The sequence below is a fragment of the Alosa pseudoharengus genome, unplaced genomic scaffold, assembly GCF_046254945.1.
Source record: "Alosa pseudoharengus isolate Yale_2024_CS ecotype anadromous, Long Island Sound unplaced genomic scaffold, YU_APseudo_1.1 YU_APseudo_1.1_scf_19, whole genome shotgun sequence".
In the NCBI taxonomy this organism is placed as follows: domain Eukaryota; kingdom Metazoa; phylum Chordata; class Actinopteri; order Clupeiformes; family Clupeidae; genus Alosa; species Alosa pseudoharengus.
This window is the reverse complement of record NW_027468657.1, coordinates 34,901,957-34,917,437: the sequence shown is the minus strand read 5'-3', so window position 1 is coordinate 34,917,437 and position 15,481 is coordinate 34,901,957. Positions and strand designations below refer to the sequence as shown.

At 38.1% G+C, this 15,481-nt stretch overlaps 1 protein-coding gene across 1 annotated transcript; it reads right to left on the bottom strand.

The window, feature by feature from the left end:
* Window positions 1–2,534: 2,534 nt before the first annotated feature.
* LOC143132973 (uncharacterized) lies at window positions 2,535–3,419 on the bottom strand. The gene has a single exon (XM_076292803.1). It carries the CDS (start codon window positions 3,417–3,419, stop codon window positions 2,535–2,537), a length of 885 nt encoding a protein of 294 aa, XP_076148918.1.
* Window positions 3,420–15,481: the final 12,062 nt, after the last annotated feature.

Sequence of the window (15,481 nt, the reverse complement as noted above, 5' to 3'; positions counted from 1 at the left end):
ATCTCTGTTATTTGCAGGTCAAGTCAAGTCACTTTTATTTAGGCTATATGGCGCATTTTTGTATGTACAGAGTGCAGCCCAAAGACATTTTTTAATTTGTTTGATGTGATTTCCTGTATTCTGGTGCATTTTGGGGATGTCTAATACTAAATTCAATCAGATTCATAGCCTACATCCTGATTTGTTGATATTGAGGCAATGATTCCATGCAAAGGCTTGGGCTTCAGGGCCCCCTGACCCCTTGGCCCCCTGGGTCAATGTATGGGAAACACTATGTGTGTGAGAGTGTAAAGGTCTGTATGTGTGCATTTAGGATTGTATTGTGGAGGGCGGCAGGGTGTCAGGGCTGTATTAATCCAAAAGGTTGAGAAGCACTGCTCTAAACCCACGTTTAGTACAGTGGTTACAGTTGGGGTTGTTCTCCTTCCCGTTCAGTTGCTGATACTGATTATGTTTAACATCAGAACATATTGATAATAGCTGACTGAGCACTTAGCTTTCAAATGGGTGTCTGACAGTTAATAACAAGATCATTTATTACAAAAAAGATTATGCAATTGTGCAAGCAATTATTATAATATTTAAAAGTCTGCCTACTGAGTGACCCCATATTTTGGGGGTCCTAATCCTATGCAGAGTTTAATACCCTCTGTAAAAATGTTACGATTCTAAAGCTTATCCGACAGTGCTCTTCCATTAATCATTGTTGGCTCAAAGTCAGTCCTAAGAAATATTAACACTTTCTTCCAGACAGTTGCACCACTATGCTCCATAAGGACATTGCTGTTATTTCAGGAAATAGTTTCATAAGCTATGTTTCTCACAATGCGTCTGCCTCACACAAATTAGATCATTTCTGCGCAATACTGGAAAAACAGTGATGAAGAAAGAAAAAAATTCTACAAAATACATTAACAGACTCAGAAAAGAACTTCCAAAACACTGGATCCTATTTGTGCAAGGAATCTGGAAACATCATAATAAAAAAAGCTATTTATTGTTTTTTTGTAGCCAATATCTTGCTGCTGATCTGGTAACTGTAAAATTGTTCTGATGTCATATGTATTAATACTGCTCCAACTAGTGACCATTAGATCAAGGTTTAGGCGATGGATTATTGGTACATTGTTGAGGAAAGATCTTTCCAACCTGAGGAATTACAGATAATTCTCTATGATTAATACAATGCACTAGAGAGCAAAATCATACTGAAATATACAGAAATAAATAGCATATTTCCAATGAACAAGCCGAAGTGGTGTTGTACATACATTTTAAAATACAATTTGTAGCCTAAATAAAGTTGGATTTTAAAATAACTTAAAACACAACATTATTGACAGTGAGAAATATATATATTCACTTTTTAGACTAATGAATTGAGTCTCCTTGATTTTGATGAACAATTCATAAACAGAGATAAATGTATAATCTTCTCATTTGTAAAATTAAAAAAATAATAATAATCTCATTTGTCAAATTTGTCAAAATAAACCACCCATTTAAGACACTGTCCAATGCTGAACATAAATGAAGAGGAAAACATCCGGTGGTGATTCTAGAAAAATGTTGACAGGGTGGCCAGGCTGGGGCACAGAGGAGTGGCACATAAACATAACGTGAAACATAAAACTATACATATTAAAGCCTTACATTCAATATCAAATTATGCATTATTAATAACCAAACTGTTTTATGTAAAGATTAATTGAAAATACACAATTTGACATATGAAGTAACAAATAATTTAAGTTTTAGAACATTTGAAGCACATAACTTTGTAGATGCAATGCAACAAGAAGAGAGTATTTTCAGGTAAAGCAGTAGCGAACCAGAATAAAGTTTTCCACCATATACTGTATAAGCTAGATGCATGGAGAACAACTTCACTACAATGATAGAAATTGGTCCTTGAGTTTAGTGCCACAGGACATTCATAGCATCGCCATGCGTACCAATAAATATAGCCTCAATAATTTGACCAGCATCAAATCAATGTAAAACGCTTGTTTTGGCTAACAAGAAAATATACTTGGAGACGTTTCATCAATCATATTTCTGGTGGAGTGGCCGACTGGATTCTGGGGTGGCCTGTACCACCCTATGCCCCCCATCTGGCTCTGACCCTGAAAACATGTGGGAGGTTGTACTACACAACCTCATGCCATTCTGTTCTATTTTCATAAGGCACATTCCCCCCTCATGCACTCAAATGTCATTCTCCAAATAAGAAGATATTCCACTGTGATGTAATATAGGCCAACACATAAATAAGTAGACCTAAGTCAAGAAAATGACAGGATAACTATGAATTCATAATTACACCCCAAAATTATTTGTTGCCCTCTGTCAACCTTAAAAGGACAAAATAATGAATGAAGTTTCAAGAGGCACAGTTGGATTTAATCTCCCTTTTGATAGGCTGAAGCTTGAGGGATGAATTCAGAGGACAAGTGATCGTGAAGATGCACTGAAGTCTGTCGCTGTAGTTGTCAGAAGATTTGTGCAGTCGGTAAGCCTTTTTAAGTGGAAAACTATGCGCAATTTATTTGTTGTTTCCTCAGTATCGGGCAAATTCTGTGCCAGACGGTTTTGCCCACTGCAGCTCGTAAGGAAGGACTGGCCCAAATGTACAACGCGGGGGTGCAGAGTGCGTTAAACCTTGCCATTACGGCAAAAAGGTTAGTCGCCTCATTTCTGAATCTGAGACCTTTACCAGTCAGTTGTCTGACAATAATATTCACAAAAGAAGGACACCATAAAATTAGGAAGCATATTACAACAAACACAATAATACGCAACGATTCTTTCTTTGTTTCTCTTTCTGCGGTGGGCAACTGTCGGCCTAGTTGATGTCTTGCAATGACATACAATTTTATAGTCATGATAACCTTCGTGAGAACAATTATTTGTAAAGCAGCGACGCCAAACGCGTTAATTTGGGCGGCCTTTGATATAGGCACCATGTTTTGGACAGTCAGTATTACGTATGTATAAATCCAGCAGAATGCGCATATCCAAATAACGCATGCACGAGTAATGAAGCGGTTGTAAAAAAAGGGATGGCATACAGCGAAATACCTATCAAATTGTGCAAACAAAAATGTCAGTACATTCACACCAAGAAATGATGGAAGTATGTAAAAAGTTCCGTTCCTTGATGGATACCCTTCTTGAACATCAAAAAGACCAAGATAGTAAACCGAGAATCCCGTTAGTGTGTCACTGATGCTGGTGTTAAGCATAAAAATAAAGCGGTTTTGTATTCGAAGAGAGCGAGTACCAAGGATGCCAATCACAACAGAACCAGCCAAAAGGGCTGAGCTAGAGGCGAACAAAATATGAAAAATAAATATGAAAAAATCTTCTGGACGATCAAAATTTACAGACAGAGGTATAGTGGAGTTTTGGATATACATATTGGTTATCCTGACTGATCAGAGCAATGTGGCAGAAGTTAGCCATTGCCCTGTTTTTATAGACCTAAAGCATCTTCTCAGTTTGTCTCTTGAGTCTAATGCCAAAACACAAGGGTGCACAATAGCGCACTGAAAACATGTCTGAATGGCTCCTGCCTAATTTGGCCTACATTTTTGTCAGCTCAAAGTAGTCACAACAAAAATCTATCCAATTTTTTGAAGTAGGTTAGGGGCATATTGTGAGTGACATATGTTATACAATATGGTCTATTTTGAAAGTACTTTTAAATTCACATCTTTGATGTCAATTTGAATGACATGACAATTTGATGACATTTTTGATCAATTGATCATTTTTGACAATTTGAATACTTTGGACATAATATGACTGATATGTAGGCCTATGTTTCCCAATATGGTCTATTTTAAGGCCTATTGCTACTGTAAATCTGTGATGATTTCTTTACATTGTAAAGAGGTCCATAACTGTGAATTTTGGCAACATGACTCACACATGACAAGGATGTGAGGAAAGACGGGGTTTCTGTGTATTATAGGCCTAGTATTCCCTCTGTATTATACTAAACTAGTGTGTACTGTAAGCATTTATTGGGTAAAGAAAGCAGCCAATAAGTGCCCTCCTTATCGGTTTATCAGAAAGCACAGGGTGTGCTGGTGGCCATGTTGGCTGTAGTTTGAAAATGGCAAGTCTATTAGGGTTGAATGCTTTTTCTAATTTGTAAATAGTTTGTCATATGCGCTTAATCTGACTCAATATGCATTCATTACCACAACCACACACGTTCTCTGGGATAATATTCAAACATTCAATTTGTGCATTAATGCTGATACCCCACAGTGGTCACAATTCTCTAACCAGCTGCTCTGAAAGTCTATAAATTCTCATACCATCAAAATACCAATAACAGCCAACATACCAACAACTAAATGACTTATCGTTAACACTTTCTATGAAGGTTGTATTTATAACGCCCTATGAATGCATTCATAATGTTTTATAAGGTGTCTATAAAGCATTGTAATGCTCATTATTATCATCTATATGTATTCACAAGTCGTCATAACCAACTTCATGATGCATTATGACAGCTAATTATGAATGATTATCATTTTAATCTGAATAATGCATTATAAATATGTCAAGATCTGCCTACTCACTTGTCAGTTTTATGATGCATCATAACTACTTTGCTAAATGCATAGAGTGATGCATAAAGAGTTTTGACTTCTACTGTAGTCCTATATATCTATATATGCACCCTTTAATTACTCAGTAAACTTGTATCTGTTAATAATAGGGTCATATTCTTGTCACTTTACTTAGAGCTGACAAATAACACTTATGATATTGCATAGCTGTTTATAATTGTGTGCTGTAGGGAGATGTATACATTTGTATAACTTTATTACATATACTTATAGCTATAGATATATAGGACTAAAGTAGAAGTCAAAACTCTTTATGCATCACTCTATGCATTTAGCAGAGAGAAGTAGTTGTAGGCAGATCTTGACATATTTATAATGCTGGGGCGCAAGCTAAGGTAATCTAACTGGCTCATTTGTTTTGGTCGTGGGTAAGGAGAAGTTACCCTTCCTGGGGCGCAAGCTAAGGTAAGCTAACTGGCTCATTTGTTTTGTGTTTGTGATGGACTGTGCCTAGGTTGATGGTACTTGGCTAAGGTTCTTTATGGTTTATGGTTCAGTCCACATCAACGGGACGGACCGACCTAGCCAACTTAAACCATGCCTAGGTTGGTTAAGGGTATTTGGATGCTTGTTGTGGTAATATGGGGCAGCATGGGGCGTAAGCTAACTGCTAACTGCTGGCTAATTTGTTTTGTGTTTGGGATGGGGCCTAAGATAATGGGCTAAGCTAACTGGCTAATTTGTTTTGTGTTTGTGATGGGCTGTGCCTAGGGTGATGGTACTTGGCTAAGGTTCTTTATGGTTTATGGTTCAGTCCACATCAACGGGACGGACCGACCTAGCCAACTTAGACCATGCCTGGGCTGGTTAAGAGTATTTTGAGTATTGGATATTTCAATGTGGTAATATGGTGGTAGCATGGAGGGGAGTGTCTCCAGGACGCTGGTTTCACTGTTAAGCCTTCATGAGGTGTCGTGGGCCTAACTTAACGAAACATCGGTGAATGAGGGTGCCCACTTGATAACCCCAATGACATGCCGCATACTATATAGGCTACTGCTGTTGGATAGGCCATTTGCATTGTGCTTGTGACCATTTGTTGGCGGATTTGTGGGTAGTGTGCTTTTTAAAGTTAAACTTGAGCAGGGGCTTCTGAATGTGTTTTTACCTTGGATTTTGGCACAAGGGATTTTAACATCTAATCCTGTGTATTAATGTAATGCATTATTCAGATTAAAATTATAATCATTCATAATTAGCTATCATAATGCATCATGAAGTTGGTTATGACGACTTGTGAATACATATAGATGGTAATAATGAGCATTATAATGCTTTATAGACACCTTATAAAACATTATGAATGCATTCATAGGGCATTATAAATACAACCTTCATAGAAAGTGTTACCGACATGGTATATTCTAAAATCACTATAACCTGCAATCTCGTTGGGCTGATTTCATTGACTGACACCAGTGTTCACAATTATTCACTTGTCCGATACTGTCTTCTAACTGCCAAAGACACATCTTCCACCACATATTGTGTTTTCTGGAAAATGCACTGTAATTTATTTACTTATTTATTTAGGAAAGACATAGCTTCAGTATAACTGTGGAAAGAATGTAGGTTATACAGAGAACAAACTTCGTGGTGCATTTGTTGCACTGCAGAAGCTGAACCAAAGTCATGTTAGGCAAGTCTCTCCACTCGGCGGCCCTATTGCAATGTATTTTGGGCACTTATCGGGCATCTATTTTGGGCTTCCATCCAGTTGCACTCACGCCCATCATCATGAAGTGCTTCGAGAGGCTGGTCCTGGCCCACCTCAAGACCTGCTTACCACCCTCACTGGACCCATTCCAATTCACTTACCGTCACAACAGGAGCATGGAGGATGCCATCTCTACGGTACCACTCCGCCCTGTCCCACCTTGACAATAGCAACACTTATGTGAGAATGCTGTTCATTGACTTCAGTTCATCATTCATCACCTTCTTCCTCTCTAAACTGATCAATACCTCCATCCTTAACTGGATTCTGGACTTCCTAACCAACAGACCGCAGACTCCTCAACCCTCCCCTGAACACCGGTGTACCACAGGGCTGTGTGCTGAGACCTCTCCTTTACTCCCCCTTCACCTACGACTGCATACCTGTGACTCAAGTTTGCAGATGACACTATAGTGATTGGTCTCATCAGCAACAACGATGAGACAGCCTACAGGGAGATGGTCCAGCACCTAACCTCGTGGTGCACCCACAACAACTTGGCTGTCAACACCAAGAAGACAAAGAGCTCATTGTGGACTTCAGGAAGTCAAAAGCTAGCACACACACCCCCATTCTCATCAACGGGACTGAAGTGGAGTGTATCACCACCTTCACGTGTCTGAGTGTCCACATCTCTGAGGACCACTCTTGGACCCTCAACACCTCTACCCTGATCAAGAAGGCTCACCAGCGTCTCTTCTTTCTGAGGTGAACTCCTACCGCTGCATCATTAGCCCCCTTCAGACCGTCGAGCCAAAGCCGAGCTAGCCAGGCTAATTTACATCTGTGTTAAAGATGTTTGCCTGTCAGTAGGCTAACTCTGTCCAGAGGTCGTCATATAGCACAGTAAAAAGAACTTAAGTTAACTAAAATAGACAAGCGTACCACTAAATTATTCCCAGAGGCAAACCAAGCAACTGCTTGGAGCCCCGGGCTGCTAGGGGCCCCCGACCTGGTCTCAGCGCGTTTGCCTGTGGGTCAAGCGAGAATTTCGTCCATAGAAATTGAATGATGTATTTTGCGTGCTCCTGCCTGTTGTACAAACAGTACGTGCATATGTAGGCCCTATGCTATGGCCTTATGAACAGCGGATCTGTGTTCAAAAAAGTTCAAAGAATCCGCACATATTTAGGCAATTGTGGTAAACGTCAATCGAGGGTGCAGTGAAGACGGATCAACATCGGATTTTGGCATTTAGCCTACTCAATGAAGTTATAGGCTAATGTTAATTGGCAGAAAGATTGAACATGGTTTGCTACATCTATACGACAGTAAACTTCAGCTAGCTAGCGGCAGTTACAACTAGTTAGGCAACGTTAACGTTATGTTTGTATTAGGGCTGTCAGCCATAACATGTTAATCGCGATGCAGTAAGGACCAGTAAGCGTTAATTTGTTAGAACCCGATTGACGCAAAGTGCGTCAAAAAATAGACCCTTTCTTTTTTGTTCAACAAAGAAACCCCTTTTTTGCTTCTACTTTGTTCATGGCAATGCAGTAAAAAGATGTAGAGAATCATTATGAGTGCATACACCATGCACTCAAAATTATATTTTGTGAGATACATTTCAAAATATAAGAATTTTTATAATACGGTTTTTGTATTTTTATTATTTAACATAAAAACCTAATGGTGATAAAACATAATGGTTATAAAACTTGGAATTTTTGCTTGGGGCCCCCACAGACTCTAGAATCGCCTCTGATTATTCCTGCCAGGGTGTTTTATGCTATATATCGATAGTGTGGAATTATTGTAAAAGCACCCATTTCTGCCCCTTTCGTTCGAAAATTCTAAAATAAAGATGTTTTTTAATACTTCAAAATATCATTTGATAAATGAACCTCACATTTTCCAGTAGCCATAGGTGTGTAGATTTGAACAAAGTCTGGTTTGGTTCTTAGCAGGAGTATCTACTGCCTTCAAGATCCTATTTTCTTTACTGTGCGCTTAGAGTTTGGTGCTGGGCTGGTGGGTGCCCTCTCATGCGGCACATCGTCGCGAAATCAAAATTCCACTGGAGCTCCAAGCAAATTTGTACACACAGCCTTACAACACTGTTTACAGCTCTTCGAGTCACGGTAAAATGTCATTTTTGGTACATAGCTCATTTATATACACATATGTTGTGTGTGCTTGCGTTTCTTTAGGAATCTGCCTTCTTGGTTTGTATAGAAATGAATATTAAGTGACATACACGTAAAATGGCAGAAATAGGTGACTGACATCAATAGCATACAGGACAGGATAGAGATATACGTGACTTTTTTTTTCCACGACCATGACAACCAGAGACAACCAGGAGGTGGACATTTTGCACACTTTTTGCCCCTCAACAACCCCCTACCCCCGGACAATTGCACCACCCTATCCCACCCATAGTGTTGTATTTATATTTATAATACATACTGTAATTACACTTATACATAGCCATATTCTACTGCTCTTTGTACTATTCGTCCTGCACATCCTTGAGGTGTCCATTACCATGGCAACCTTGACAGGGACAACAAGGAGGTGGACATTTTGAGGACATTTTACCCCTCAACAGTCCCTTCCCCCCAGACAATTGCACTGCCCTATCCCACCCACAGTGTTTTTATTTATATTTATAAATACTGTTATTACACGTATACACGGCTATATTCTACTGCTCTTTGTATATTCATCCTGCACATACACTTATTTGTACTACTCTTATAATGTTACTGTTACTATAATGCAATGTTACTACACTGCACATAACTGTACATACTGTACATATCTGTCTATATGGTTCATACTGAATAATGTCCATATTTATTCTGCTTTTCTTATAATATATTACTGTTAATACACTGCATATAGATATGTTATTTTTACTATTCGTATAATGTTACTGCTACTACACTGCACACATCTTTACATGTTGTTCATACATTGTCCATACTGCATACCCATATCTATTCTGCACTTTTAAGGTTACTGCTAATACACTGCACATATTTATAGTGAATTTATATCACTGTAAACCATTCCACCTTCTTAACTGTATACTATTGTCTACACTGCACTATATATCTTATACTGTGTATGCACTCCCTGCCTATACTGTGTATATTACATTGCACTTGCATCACATTACACTGCTTTTTTGCACTTCTGGTTAGACGCAAACTGCATTTCATTGTCTCTGTACTTGTACTCTGCACAATGACAATAAAATTGAATCTAATCTAATCCATCTAATCTAATAATGCTGCTATGGTGGTTGCTAGGTTGACATGGTTTAATGTATGTTGATAGATAATTTATTGAATGTTGTAGACAAACAGTTTAATGGATGTGTATAGGTAGATAGTTTAATGGATGTGTATAGGTAGATAGTTTAATGGATGTTGATAAACAAATGGGCTCTGTGCACTAGCTTACTTGAAGTCGGCACACCAGTTTCCTCGTTGACATCCCTCGTTGTCATCCTTGGTGGAAGCTAAAATCGCTTTTATAACGACAAAGAGGCACACAGCAGTTCTCCTTAGATCCTAGCCTCGTAAACCATACAAAGACATTAAGACTCGCTACACAGTACATTGTGTTTCAAATGTTTTGGTATAGCTAAAGCACTCATAGCCATGTCAACGAACAGGAAACTGGTTTGCCGACTTCAAGTAAGCAAGTGCACAGTTTAGCCCATAGTTTAATGGATATTGAAAGAAAGATAATTTAATGGATGTTGATAAGCTGATAGTTTAATGGATGGATGAATGGTTTGAAGAAGATGGGTGGAAACAAGGTAAAAATGTTGCTATGATGGTTGCTAGGTTGTTGCTAGGGTAATTGAGATGGTTGCTAAAGTGTTGCTAAGGCATATGGTGGTTGCTATTCCAAATAAAGTGGTTGCTATGGTTGGTAGAGTAATCATCTTGGTTGCTATGGTGGTTGACATGGTTTAATGGATGTTGATAGACAGATAGATTAATGGATGAATGAATAGTTGGAAGTAGTAAGTAAGTAAGTAAGTAACTTTTATTTATATAACGCATTTATCTATGCACAGAGTGCAACCCAAATAAATAAATAAGAAGAAATTTAGAAAAAAAGTATTTTTACTAGTAGTAACGCATTCATCTATGCACAGAGTGCAACCCAAATAAATAAATAAGAAGAAATTTAGAAAAAAAGAAAATTCCATGTTAACTTAAACTTAGTCTAATTAGACCGATGGAGAGAACGTTGAAAGGAAAGTGGTTTGTGTTAATAGGGTAATTGCGATTGTTGCTAGGGTGTTGCTAGGGTACATATGGTGGTTGCTATGCTAAATAAAGCATTTGCTATGCTGATTGTTATGGTAATCATGTTGAATAGTTTGAAGTGGATAGATGGATTGAAGTGGATGGAGTTAAATAGTTTGAAGTGGATGGATGAGAGACAGTTAGATGGAAGGTGCCTTGTATTCTTGTATAATGGAGAGAGTCTAGGCCTACAAAGTTTTTATGTTAAACGGTTGAAGCTGAATTAAACAGAGAAAGTTTGGTTAGAATAATAATAATAAGTATAAGAAGCTTAGAAAGAATAGTACAGTGCATTTCCATGCACTGTAATTAGCTATTTGAATGGTAGAATGACTTCACTGTTTGTTATCAGTATGTTTTTGTTTTGTTCTTACAATGACATGTTTGTCCTGAAATAGTCCTCCTTGAAAATGTTTTTCTTCTACACCTGTAGGCCCTAATTAATGTCAAAACAACTAAAACTCAGAAGTCCTTAGATTGCCATAATGAGCAAAATAGCCTCATACCCAAACAGATCATTAACAAAACCCGCACAAGAACACAGCAACACATTTCACATCATAACTTCCTTTCTGTGCTGTCATGTTATGGAACATGTCATACCCTTGGGCAAAAAACATTTTACGTACATGATACCATGAGGAGGCACCACAGTATTTAAAAAGGTAATTAACTGTGTGAAATCAGGCTGTCATAATTGAAGGTGATTAATTAACCCAGGGGATGGGGATTTGAGGGAGGGCTGTATGTCCAAACAGAAAAACAAGGCCCATTGGAGTAGTCCTCAATGATGCCCACAGAGACTTATTTAAATGGTGAGTATCAGTGTTTCAGTCCCTCAGGGGAAGAACGTTTAGCCAACAACATTGGACATGAATCTATAGTGGTTATTACAGAAGTCAATAATGAACTGTTCACTTTTAGTAGGACTCTAGCGTGCCCTAATAATAATAATATATGATATGTGCCTGTGTCTGTTAAACGGTCACCACATTTCAATCATCTTTCAACATACAGTTACGTTTGCATGGAGTAGCCTACCTGTCATACCTAATAGAATATTTTCTTCATGATTATTCAAGTATTCCAAGGTAGTCCATGATAAATCTCAAAAATATGATCTTACAGTGAGAAGATGGCTACAGAAGTTCAGTGCCATGGTTCAGATCAAAAACATATCCAAAAAAACTATAACACTATAAAAAGATGAAAAGGCTTAATACGTTTGCCAGGTATAAGCCATGCTTAGGATAGTATAGCCTAATCAATCTTTCCATTATTGACTAGATGTGTTAGTCAAATTAATCATGGGAGGGACTAGCTTCAGACTTTAATTCAGGGTACTGATCTTAAACAAAGGCATATCAAGGCATCATGTGAAAGTGTTGCTCTCTTTTAATAGGTGCTCTCAGTTTGTCTCTGGCATGAATGGTTGTGAGAATATCAATGTAGTTTAGCACCAGTGATATGAAATGAATAGCCAACGGCATGTGGGTAGTTTAACAATCAGGGTAAGTGCTTTGTTTCACAAGGCCTAGGAATTAATCTATTTGTTTAAAGTTTGCATTTTGTTTAATCTACATCCATTGAAGGATAAAAATGTTAATGGCATCTGGTCATTGACAGTTCTTAGATATGTATATGTCCAATGTGTGTTGGAGTGGACATCTGAAAGAAACATATTTTTGCCATCTAAGTGAAAGGTTAGATATTTTCATCTAATATTTCTCATGTATATTATTGTTCCTTGGGTTAACATCATCAAGTAAGACTGATGAAGGAAAATGACTGTTGCAGTGCTATGAGAAATGAAGAAATGAAGCATTTGTTCAATGAGCTGTAAGGATACCAAACAACCTGTTGACTGATGCCATAGTCTCATTTATAGACCATACAGAACATCTGTTGGCAGCCATTGCCTATGGTTGTTAAACACACCATTAGATGTACATAATTTATCATGCCATTTTTATTTCTTTTATTATCTAAAATATCCTGTTGAACGAAGAGTTAATCCTCCTGTTGTATTCCCAGTCAAATTTGACCAATGCGCTTTTTTTGTTACTTTAATTTGACTGTAATGAGGCTCCATGACTTTGTTCTACAGGGCATCTGAACACACATTTTATTCAGTTTTATTAAATTTTTGTATACCTGTGGTGACTGGCCATACGAAATGAATGGGTGAGACCACATATGTGTATAAAACCAGGCACATACCTACTGAGTGTGTTTGTGAGTGTGTGTGTACATTGACACACTCACAAACACACTCCTGCTTCTATGACAGCCCACATGGGGACCTCTCCCCAGTAGAATCTTTCCCCCTCAGAAATGTCACCATTCTCTTTTTTTAATGTGCTATTTTATCATCAATAACTATTTTATCATCAATATCAAGTTGTTTAATCAAAAACATTATAACCAAGTGATATTTTCAGGCATGCCACACATTTCTGTTGTAAGGATTGGAAAGGGCAGTCTTCAATGTTGACATGTAGGTGTGCAAAGCATACTCATTATGCATTGTCTATCAACGGCCAAATGAATCACAGAAAATGTCATTGAGATTGACATGCGTTGCTTAAAAGAGAAAAATGCTTTGTCCTGCAGCACCATCTGGTGACAATTAAGAAGAGGTGTTATGTGTGGCAATAAAATGGTGGGGTTCAAATTTCATTGACATGGGAAATGCATTTGGCAGCAATTTGACAGTTAAACAGTTTAATACCACAAATTTGTGTCCGCTAAGTCATCTCACACGAACATATTTCATTTGTCTTGATGCCCATTAAAGCCTATTTTACATGGTTCCCACGGATCATGGAATTTCTGGAATATCATGGAATTTTGGAAAGTCTATTCCAGACATGGAAAGTCAGGGAATTTTATCATTTTTGGGGCAAAGTCATGGAATATCAGGGAATTTTGTTGTAGCAGTTTAAAATGTACTTACCAAAATACATGAATATAAATATTTCCATGCTGAACTGGTGTATATCTGGTCATTAGCTTTACTGCTTCCTTGAGTATAACTTTGTTTATTCAATGCCCATTTATTCATTCCCTGCTCTGAAAAAAGTAAAATAGTACTATTAATACTAGCCTATGTAGGCTTAACCGGAAAACAATTATCAGCGCTTTGAATGTTTCGTTGCGTGTGCAGAGGGGGTTCTTTTAGATGGGTGTGCATGGGCCTACCATAGCATTCATTCCTGCAGGCACCCCTGCCTAATAACACCGGAATGAAGAAATTTGAATGTTTTTTTTTAAACAATATATAATTAAACTTGCATGGGCTTGCTTTGCCAATACATATTATAAAGAAATTCTGTTTTATAACTATACACATACTGACATGTACATTTTTACAAATAAGAAAAAGCAAGTGTAGTTCCCGGGATCTTCATGTCAAAGAAGTCACTGATGCCAGTTATTTGTGTGCAAATTAATAATTATAAATGGATTTAGGTGTGGAATCTTCAAGATTTAAAGACGATCTGTTTAGAAGAATGGGCCAAAATCACCTGAATACTGTGACTGATTAGTTTCTTCATACAGGATAATGTCTAGAAGCTGTCACTACAAACAAAGACTTTTCCACAAAATATTTAAAAATTTCAATTGGTGCTTTCAATACCTTTTTCCTGTCTCATTACACTTTATGACACATAAATGTATTTACAGACCTTAATGTTTGGATTTCTTTATATGTGTGGATTTCCTGAGTTAATACTAATGTATGAAGAACATTTTATGTGAATAGTCTCATTGGAAATATACTTATTTAAAAAAAATTTCAATGCGTTCAATACTTATTTCCCCTACTGACATTAACTGCCACAATCAGGTGACACATGTTGACCGCAGGTAAACCATCAGCTCAAGAGACCTTGAGAGGCTCCGTTTGGCAATGGAACATGTTCAACCATCTGGTTGTGGCATGAAAAGGGAACAACTTCAAACCTGCTTTAAATCTTTCCACCACCCTGTGTTAACTATTGAGAAGCTTCATTGTCAGACAGCTCATCTATGGAACATGAGCTCAAGATCATTGTGGTAGGAGGCAGTGGTGTTAAGAATAGAGAGAGCAAGCACGCCAGAGGGAGGGGACGTCTTCATGGGGCTGTGCACCAGCAGGTCTACGGTGTCACTGGCTCCGAGTGCTCATGCTCTGAGCCATATGGAGGAACAGGACAGCGAGGCTGGGACGAACTGGGACGAACGACTCTCCATGGTCCAGAGCACCAAAGTCGTCAAAGCCAATGAGACCAGTGGACTCCGCAGTGGTGGCCCCAACCCACCAGCCAAGGGCTATCTGGAACTGGGCAGCAAAAGTGAAGCTGAGCCTCAGACGTCCAGGGAGGCAGAGGAGGAAGAGGACACAGATGGTGATGGGGACCTGGAAGAACTGCTGAACTTCTCTGACAGTGAAGGGAGCCTGAGAAGTGAGTTCCTGGAGTGAAAATGCACAACTGTGTCTGGGAGAAGTCTTACAGTGGTGCCATACAAAGAGGAGTTGGCCCATGTGAAAATACTAGAAATGTACACATGGACTGTAATTGTTTCTAAAAACAAATTTCATTTCTAACACCTGTGAATGGGTCGTGCTTTGTATACAAGATGCAACCTAGTACCCAGGGCTAAACATTTCAAGCAAATTTGAGACTTGCTTTTCTATGTTTTACTTTATATTAAAGGTCATAATTTAAGATTTTCACTCTCACCAAGGCTGCTTTAACTTTATAAAATTAGATAACATGATGTTTCTGATTTTATTTACAACTGTAAACTTAGAAAAAAGTCAATAAACACCTCAATGATTTGTTCCATCCTTTAAAGGA

Bases quoted from the DNA above. Each gene is read 5' to 3' on its own strand.
- LOC143132973 (XM_076292803.1), bottom strand. From the start codon at position 3,419: ATGTATATCCAAAACTCCACTATACCTCTGTCTGTAAATTTTGATCGT.